Source organism: Sapajus apella, unplaced genomic scaffold (assembly GCF_009761245.1).
Source record: "Sapajus apella isolate SASKATOON/1434 unplaced genomic scaffold, GSC_monkey_1.0 scaffold123, whole genome shotgun sequence".
Classification (NCBI taxonomy): Eukaryota; Metazoa; Chordata; class Mammalia; order Primates; family Cebidae; genus Sapajus; species Sapajus apella.
In genome coordinates, this window is record NW_022437063.1 from 2,745,313 (window position 1) to 2,754,907 (window position 9,595).

At 55.2% G+C, this 9,595-nt stretch overlaps 1 protein-coding gene across 3 annotated transcripts in view; it reads left to right on the forward strand.

Moving 5' to 3' along the window:
• The window catches only part of FBLN1 (fibulin 1), an 88,214-nt gene that overhangs the window by 47,955 nt on the left and 30,664 nt on the right, over nt 1-9,595 (forward strand). The window contains exon 15 of one of the 3 annotated variants that reach the window (XM_032261459.1): nt 3,303-3,748. The exons of the other annotated variants lie outside the window; for them this stretch is intronic. Coding sequence (XP_032117350.1) covers nt 3,303-3,657 — 355 coding nt within the window. The 3' untranslated portion in view covers nt 3,658-3,748. Of the gene's footprint in view, nt 1-3,302; nt 3,749-9,595 lie in introns of those variants that run through there. 3 annotated transcript variants of the gene reach the window in all.

Here is a 9,595-nt window from a genome sequence, read left to right on the forward strand (position 1 = left end):
GAGCAAACAGCTGTGGTCCTGAGGGTGTAACACGGTGGATGGTGGTGGAGACAGAGCCTTTGAGGGTCCCCCTCTCTTGGCCGGTTCCTGGGGCTTGTCTGCAGGACGATGAGTGTGTGACAGTCAGGAAAATGCCAACAGGGCTGTCCACAAGCACCTGGGGTGGCCGGGATGGCAGTGACTCCCTGGAGGAGGACGTGGGTCTTGAGGGCTGTTTTTCTCTGGTGTGTGGTGGCTTAGGATCGTTTTCATAGAGCCTGGGGTGTCAGGGTCACATGTGTTGAACTGGCAAGTTGGAGCACACTGTCCTCTAACGTGTGACATGGCCCGGGCTGCATGGCCTGATGAGAGGACATGTCTGGGAACCAGGTGCCTGTGGTCCCAGGAGCCAGGTCCTGCATGCCAGGCAGGGACCAGGCAGGCTCATCTGTGCCCTCCCCTGTAATAGATTCAGCGATGACAGGCTGTCCCTGATCTACACACACTGGCTAAAAGGGATTTTTATGCATTCCCAGTCTGACAGGCAGTTTGCCAGGTAGAGTAGTTAACGATTTCTGGTGTTTTAATAAGTTTGAATGGGCAGAGTGCGATAATTAAAGCCAGGACTTACCAGGAAAGTCAAGGACGTGTTTATTTGTGCATTAGTCATTGGCTAAGCAAATAGCGGGTGTGGAGCCCTGTGCTGGGGCCAGAGAGCCCCAGGCCGTGCCTTTTGTTGAGAAGGAGCCAGCCCAGAAACTCCTGGTGCAGAGAAGGTTTTGGGGTGCCCTGAGGATTGACTGTGGGGTCAGATGTGGGGCCTCTAGGCGGAGTGTCGGGCTCGCTGTGTGTGGTGACCGGGAGAGCTGCACCAGAACAGCTCAGGCTGCTTTCCTCCACGCCTGCTGGGTGAACGCTTCCCTCTGGCAAAACAAAACCCCAGCCCTGGGCAGTACCGGCCACGCTGGGGGAAGCGGGGAAGCGGAAATCCCACCAGGGCGACTCCAGCGCCACCTGCCGACCAGCCCCCTCCAGGCCGGTCCTGAAGCCGCTGGTGTGTATGTGTGCATGTGTGCGTGTCTGTGTGTGTGTGTGTGTCAAAGATTTGACACCAGACAGGCTGACTTTGAAAGCCATGCCTGCCACTTACTACACACCATGGAGCCATGAGCAAGCTCTGCGTCCTCACTGGCATCTGTCTTCCTGCCTGTAGAGTGGGAGGACGATGGGAGAGTGGCGGGAGGCAGCGGAAGGAGAGCCTGTGGGCGCAGCCTGCTCCCTGCTCCCGGAAGCGCAGGTCATGGGTCCCCTGCACTCCCCCGTTCACTGCCGCCTCGGTGGCACTCCTCAGAGGCCCTCCTGGGGCAGAGCTCTCAGATCACCCAGAGCACTGGGCATCTCTGGGCAGGCCGCCGCCAGCAGCACCCGTGCCTACCTTGTCTACTTTGGGCCCCTCCCAGACAGGGCACGCCCTTTCAGTGCCCCTGACTCCCAGGCCAGTCCTTTCTAAGCATTTGGCTGTTCACTAGCCAAGTAAATGCAAGGCCTCCTGTGAGTCCGGACAAACCTGGAAAGAGGGGGCAAAAGGCGACCCCGCTCACAATAAATGTCAAATGTCAAGGAAGTCCACGTAACCAGCATGAGACACGGAAACTTAAACAGCCAAAAGGGAGAGTGCTGGAAGACCAGGGCAAGAGGATGCTCCTGCCTGGAGCACCCAGACACAGCCCAGAGGGTGGGACTTCCTAGAGCGTCTGGGCCAGGTCCTCTGGGGCTCCGCGCTTGGGCCCTGCTTCCCAAGGCAGCCGCCTTCAGAGTGTGATGGGCCAGGAGTTCAGGACACAGGAGATGACACCTGTCCCATCTTGTGACAAGAAGTTAGAACTTGTTACTATCTCGTAGCAGGAAGATAATGCCTGTCTCCTCCCTGTCACAGGAAGTTGGAATCTGTGCTCATCCCGTACAGGAAGTCAGGAACCATCCCTGTCTCCACTGCAGGAAGTTAGGATCCGTCCCCGTCTCCACCGCAGGAGATTGGGACCCGTCCCCGTCTCCACTGCAGGAGGTTGGGACCTGTCTCTTTCTCCACCACAGGAAGTTCGGACCTGTATGAGTCAGGGTTCTCTAGAGGGACAGAACTAATGGCATGCGTATATATTCCATGATATGTGTAAATGGGAGTTTATTAAGTATTGACTTACATGATCACAAGGTCCCACCATAGGCCATCTGCAGGCTGAGGAGCAAGGACAGCCAGTCCAAGTACCAAAACTGAAGAACGTGGAGTCCACTGTTCAAGGGCAGGAAACATCCAGCACGGGAGAAAGATGGAGGCTGGGAGGCGAGGCCAGCCTCTCTTTTCACATTTTTCTGCCTGCATATACTCTAGCTGTGCTGGCAGCCGATTTGTGGTGCCCACCCAGATGAAGGGTGGGTCTGCATTTCCTAGCCCACGGACTCAAATGTGGCCATCTTTTGGCAGCACCCTCAGACACACCCAGGATCAATACTTTGTATCCTTCAGTCCAATCAAGTTGACACTCAGTATTAACCATCACAGGACCTGTCCCTCTGTCCACCCAGGAAGTTGGGACCTGTTTCTGTTTCTATCACAGGAAGCTGGGATCTGTCCCCATTTCCATTCCAAGCCCTGAACTAACTCTGTGGAACAAGTGGGGTCCTGGGCCTGGAACATAAGGCTTAGTATGGGGAGCCCACTGCACCGCCTGAGCAGAGATATGGCTCCCTCACTCACTCTGTGATCTTGCGAAGTAGGAAGGCCACATTCTCTCTGTGAGCCTCTGTCCGCATGAGAAAAATGGCACGAAGCCACTGTCACGGTGTGGTGGCAGTGATCACACTAGCGAGTGCATGATGGGAATAGCTGGGCACTTGGTAAACAGCCCTGATTGCTAGTGGCAGAGACAGTCACGGGTCATCTCCGGGACCCACCCGAGAGCCTTGTGTAGCCCTGGCCACCGTCTGGGCAAGGGTCTGGGAAGGGCAGGGTGTGCCTGTGGAGTGCCCCCGGGGTGGGACTCTGCCAGTGAGGAGGGGACATACCTCACTCCGGGCACAGCCCTTCGCCCTTGGCACCCAGCACCCCAGAGGGTGTTGGAAGAGGCTAGTGCCTGAGTCAGCAGCCCGGAGGTCCACGCCGCCTCCCGCAGGTGAGTGAGGGGCGTCCTGCGTGTTGGCTGAATCGGCCAGAGGGGCGGCGGGAGGCCCTGCCTGCCAGCCCCGCATCCCTGCGCTCTGCCGTTTCTCCGCTTGCTGGACCAGCCCTAATCCTCTTCTTGTCTCTCTGCCCACTTTTCTTGCAGCCGCTGTGAGCGCTTGCCTTGCCATGAGAATCGGGAGTGCTCCAAGCTGCCTCTGAGAATAACCTACTACCACCTCTCTTTCCCCACCAACATCCAAGTGCCCGCGGCAGTTTTCCGCATGGGCCCCTCCAGTGCTGTCCCCGGGGACAGCATGCAGCTGGCCATCACCGGCGGCAATGAGGAGGGCTTTTTCACCACCCAGAAGGTGAGCCCCCACAGCGGGCTGGTGGCCCTCACCAAGCCCATCCCCGAGCCCAGGGACTTGTTCCTGACCGTCAAGATGGATCTCCATCGCCACGGCACCGTCAGCTCCTTTGTGGCCAAGGTTTTCATCTTTGTGTTTGCAGAGCTCTGAGCACTCGCTTCGCGGGGTCTCCTTCCTGTCGCTTTCCTAACCCTGCCCTCCGAGGCAATAATAAAGTCTTAGCAAGCGTCCCACACCGTGAGCCTCGCGTGCCTTGGTTTTATTTGGCATGGTTGGGAGTCTGTGCCACTTGTTACCTGGGGGTGAGCCAGGCACTGGTGCCACCGCCTGGTACCCCTGAGGGCTGACTGAGGAGCGCTCCCCATTAGCGGTGTGTGTGCTTGGGGGGTCCTTGTTCACAGAGCCCACTGTCTGTACTGACAGGGAGGCCGTGCCGGGTGCACCATTTCAGAGGCTTTAACTCCTCTTCACTTTGTGTTGAACCCAAACAATAAAGGTGCTGGTGGAGGGCCCTGTCCTTTTACCAATGCGGAAACCGAGGCCCAGAGAGAAGGGGAAGGGTTGGCCAAGGTTGCATGGCCTGTTATGGCCACGCCAGGTCGAGGAAGCACGCCTGCTGGCCCCTGCCTGGTTCTTTGCTGTGTCCCCGGAGGTGAGCATTTCACTGAGACACGAAGGCTGTCTCCTAAGATCGAAGCCTGAGCTCTGTTTGTCTGGATGAGAAGGCCAAATCTGGGACGCGGAAGCGCAGATGTGGTTGCAGCTCCTAGGAGGCAGCTGTGGCCTCAGTGAAGTCGTTTGCCCCCTCTAAGGCTCCTGGCCTTGTGCCAGGGGGAGGCAAAACCACACAATGCATGTGGTGCTCACGGGACCCCACACAGGCCTTACACCAGTCCTGCCAGGCAGGTGGCCATCCTCATGAAGACACGGCGAGGGCAACTGATTTGCCCAAGGTCACAGCTGGTATGGAAGCCCTGGTTTACTGACTCCGCAGCCCTGGCTGTTGCATTCTGCCACAGTACCTCCACTAAGGGCCTTAACCACCTGCCTCCCTCCTGCTCCTGCGCCCAAGCCAGTCAGCTCTCCCCTCAGCTGCTCCCAGCATCCTCTCGCCTCCCCTGCTGCTCATTCTTTGCTTAGCAGCTGGAACGATCTTGCAGCCTCCGCCCGAAACCTTTCCTGGCTTCCTTCGCATTTGATGGAAGGAAGGTTAAGGCCTCCAGATGTCAAGATGTCCGAAGGCCATGCATAACTTAGACCTTGCATGCAATCTCCAGCCAGGCCTCACTTGTTCTGCTCCTGCCTGCTTCCCTTGAGCCGCATTGCAAGCTCTGCTGCCTTGGGCCCCTGCCACGGGCTTTGCACCCTTGGCCTGAATGTTGCTTACACTCCAGCTCATGTGCCTTCCTCAGAGAGGCCTTCCCTGCCATCCCTGGCTTCTGTTTTCTCTCCGTCCTTCTCATGACACCTTTCCTTCATGGTGCCGGCAACAGGCTGCGGTTCCTGTTGACTTGTGTTTCACGTTTGTCTTCCCCACCTTCCAGAAGGCTCTGTGAAGGCAGGGACCAGGTCCGTCTGATTCAGTGTGGTATTCCCAGCTCCTGGCAAGACATCTCGCATGCGGAAGGTGTTCTGTCAATGTCTGTTCAGGGAACAGATGACTCTGCCAGTCCCGGCTTCTGTCACTAGCATCTCTGTGGCTGTGACACTGTGGTCACACGGTCTCCAGGCAGAAATCCAAGCCAGGAAGGCAGAACACCCCAGTGGGGTCAAGTAAAGATGATTGCAGGGGCCTGAGGTTCTACCTGCACTCCATGTAAGCGGTGTTTGGGGGATGCCCACCTTGATGCCTAGCGGAGAGGATGGACCTGGACGTACAGTCAGCCCCGCACCTCGCGCTGAGACAGCCGTGGGTGTGCCATGGGACACTCGGCCCTCTCTCTGATCATGGCTGGTCTGCACCGGCCTCAGGTCTCCCATATTCTAGTGGCTTCTCCAAGCTGTAGCCCAAGAGTCTCTCTGAAGGACCAGTCTGGTTACGATGGTCTCATCTTCCTTGGAACCTTCCATGGTTGTCTCTTCCTAGCAGATGAAGCATAGCCTCCTTGGAATGGCACTGGGGGGCCTGCCTGATCTGGCCTCTCCCACCCTCTGAGCTGCGCCTGTCCCACTCCAGCTCCTCCATGTGCTTGTGCTCTGGCCCATGGGGTGGCTTGCCCTTCCCTGAACCTGCCATCTTGTGGCCTTGGCTTGTGCCATGCTGTCCCCCTGCAAACTGCCATTCTTCTTGCAGACTTGGCTCAGAAGCCTCCGCCTCAGGGCAGTTAGTCTGAGCTCCCCTGGCCCCAGGCTCCTCCGTCAGAGCACTTACCCCACTGTGTTGTGGCTGTTTTTTAACGCCTCCACTAGATGGGCTCTTTGAAGGCAGGGATCATGTCTGGTTAATTTCTATATTCTTTGCAACTTTGCAATGTTTGGCCCGAAGAAGTGCTGAGTGAACATCTGAATTAACGTGGGTGGATGGGTGGATGGACAGAGGACGGAGGGACGGATGGATGGATGGATGGATGGATAGATGGATGGCTGGCATTTTTAAGGCTTAGTTCAAATATCATCTCCTCAGCCAGGCTTGGTGGCTGACACCTGTAATCCCAGCACTTTGGGAGACAGGCAGCAGATCATCTGAGGTCGGCAGTTTGAGATCAGCCTGGCCAACATGGAGAAACCTGGTCTCTACTAAAAATACAAAAATGAGCTGGGTGTGGTGGCGGGTGCCTGTAATCCCAGCTACTCGGGAGGCGGAGGAGAAGAATTGCTGGAACCCGGGAGGCAGAGGTTGCAGTGAGCTGAGATCACACCACTGCACTCCAGCCTGGGCAACAAAAGTGAGACTCTGTCTCTAAATAAATAAATAACATCTCTTCTGTGAAGCCAGCAAGCCACAGCAGGGATTCTTGTCCTATTCAGGCATCTGCCATGGGCCAGATGACTTGGGCAGAAGGAACAGCTTTGCCTCCATGTGCGTAGGGCAGTGAAGAGGTAGGGGAACCTCTCGGGCTTTGGAGGCTGCCCAGTGACCTTCCACAGCTTGCCAGAAGGTCCTCTGCAGCATCCCCACCAAGGGACTCTCCCTTGTTTGTGGAACTCCCTGCCTCCCGCTGCATTTTGGGACCCCACCGCGTTTTGCGTGTGCGTACCTGAATGCTCAGCCCGCCCTGCAGCTCCGCGGGGCTCCTTAGCCATGTTCCCGGATCATGCTGCTGAGAGAGTAGACTGCAGAAAAAGCAAAATAAGAGCAGGAGGCTGAACTTCCTTCTTGCCATTTACTAGTTCTGTGACCCCGGATAGGTCGTCAGCCTCTCAGAGCCTCAAGGCTCACCTCATGATTGATTTTGAAGAGGGCATGAAATAAAGCCCAGGCAGCACCTGATACAGAGTAGGCACTCCGTATGTATGAGTGTTGGTTTCTTCATTCACTGGAAGGTAACTCGGTGTTCGTGTGGTTCTTCATTCAAATGGGGATGAAGATTCAGAGAGTTTGGATGGATCCAAGGTCATATGTGGAGCTCACATCACTTTAGAGTCCTAGACCTGTGCTTTCCTGGCTGTGTCCCTGGTAAATCAAGCCCCCAGGGAGAAAAGACAGTAATAAGCGTGATTTTTGTTGTAATGATAACAACAGCTCGAACAGGTAAAACATCGAGTGCTGACCGTAAGACACGTGCTGTTCCAAACATGTAACTCGCTTACCCCTCACTGCAGCCTAGTGAGGCAAGCTCTGTTAATGTCCCCATTCCACAATGAGGGCAGGGAGGCACAGAGGTGAAGAAATGCCAGGCGCGGTGGCTCACGCCTGTAATCCCAGCCCTTTGGGAAGCCGAGGCGGGTGGATCACCTGAGGTCAGGAGTTTGAGACCAGCCTGATGAACATGGAGAAACCCCGTCTCCACTAGAAACGCAAAATTAGCCACGCATGGCGGCGCATGCCTGTAATCCCAGCTACTCAGGAGGCTGAGGCAGGAGAATCGCTTGAACCTGGGGGACGGAGGTTGTGGTGAGCTGAGATCGCACCATTGCACTCCAGCCTGGGCAACAAGAGTGAAACTCCATCTCAAAAAAAAAAAGAGAGAGGTGAAGGAACATGCCCAAAGTTCCACGGTGGTTTCCCATGGGGCTGGGATGCAAACGCAGGCAGCCTGGGCTGGGGTCTGTGCTCCGAACCCCCGTCCTGCCCTGCAGCAAATGCTGGGGAGAGGCAGCGTCGCTGGATGAGAGATTTTGCTCCAGCCCCATCTCACAGAGCCCACTCTGCAATTCCCAAACCCAGAAGAGGATATCTTAGTAACTGAAGGAGGAGGCAGTGTGCTCGGGGCGAAAGGGCTGTGAGGCTGGAATGAAATACGATATGCAGAATGGGCGAGGTTGGTGGCTCATGCCTCTAATCCCAGCACTTTGAGAGGCCAAGGCAGGCAGATCACTGAAGGTTGGGAGTTCGAGACCAGCCTGGCCAACGTGATGAAACCCCATCTTGACTAAAAATACAAAAATAAGCCAGGCGTGGTGGCACGCACCTGTAATCTCAGCTACTCAGGAGGCTGAGGCAGGAGAATCGCTTGAACCTGGCAGACGAAGGTTGTAGTGAGCCAAGCTTGCACCACTGAACTCCAGACTGAGTGATAGACCAAGACTCCAACTCAAAAAAAAAAAAAAAAAGATATGCAAAAGGTGTAGCATAGAGACTCTGGGAAGATTCAGGTGCGTCATTTCTGAAGCTCTCTGGATCTCAACCGAAAAACACCCAGACAGCTAGATAGGAAAATAAAACTCCATTGAAAACATTTACAACTAAACAAGGTATGGTTGTATGCAGTTCAGACCCACCTGCGTGACTTTGGCATCTGTGCTGGAAAAAGCAGTGGGAAACAGTGGCAGAACCCCAAAATAATTGACAGGTATACCCAGAAAGTGCAGTAGGCACTTTGGTGAACAGCACCTGAAGCTGGGAGACATTTTGCTCTTTCCAGGGGCCAGAGTGTGCACAGAGCACATGGGAGGTGCAGGGGCCAGAGCAGGCTTGCTCTTCGGAGCTTTTGAAACTGAGCCACCACAGCTCCTGCTGAGGTCAGGGTCTCACACAAGGGAGAAACCGCTGGAAATGAAATAGAAAGCTGTGTAGGAAAGAGACCATAGAGACCATGGGAAGAAAAGGTCCAGGTACATGTGGAAGAAAGTCAGGAGGTGAGCTCTGCAAAGTCAAGGAGACAACTGTGAAATAGACTCTCAAATTGCAGGAAAGCTATTTTCTCTGAGGATCATCAACCCAAAAGCATCCAGGTCAAATTCCACGAGTTAGTTTCTATAACAAAGTACCATAGACTGGGTGGTGTAAAGGAATAGAAATGTATCATTTTGTGGTTATGGAGGCTGGAAGTCCAAAATCAAGGTGTCAGTAGCCCTGTACTTTCTCTGAAACCTCCTGGGGATGCTCCTTCTGCAGGGGATGCTTCTTCTGCAGGGCGTGCTCCTTCAGGGGATGCTTCTTCTGCAGGGGATGCTCCTGCTGCAGGGGATGCTCCTTCTGCAGGGAATGCTTCTTCTGCAGAGGATGCTCCTTCTGCAGGGAGTGCTCCTTCTGCAGGGGTGCTCCTTCTGCAGGAGTGCTCCTTCTGCAGGGGATGCTCCTTCTGCAGGGAGTGCTCCTTCTGCAGGGGATGCTCCTTCTGCAGGGAGTGCTTCTTCTGCAGGGAGTGCTCCTTCTGCAGGGGATGCTTCTTCTGTAGGGAGTGCTCCTTCAGGGGATGCTTCTTCTGCAGGGGATGCTCCTTCTTCAGGGGATGCTCCTTCTATAGGGGAATGTCTTCTGTAGGTGAGTGTGTCTTCTATAGAGGAGTGTCTCTTCTGTAGGAGACTGTGTCTTCTGTAGGGGACTGTGTCTTCTGTAGGGAACTGTGTCTTCTGTAGTGGGATGTCTCTTCTGTAGGGGAGTGTCTCTTCTGTAGGGAGTATCTCTTCTGTAGGGAACATCTCTTCTGTAGGGAATGTCTCTTCTGTAGGGGAATGTCTCTTCTGTAGGGAGTGTCTCTTCTGT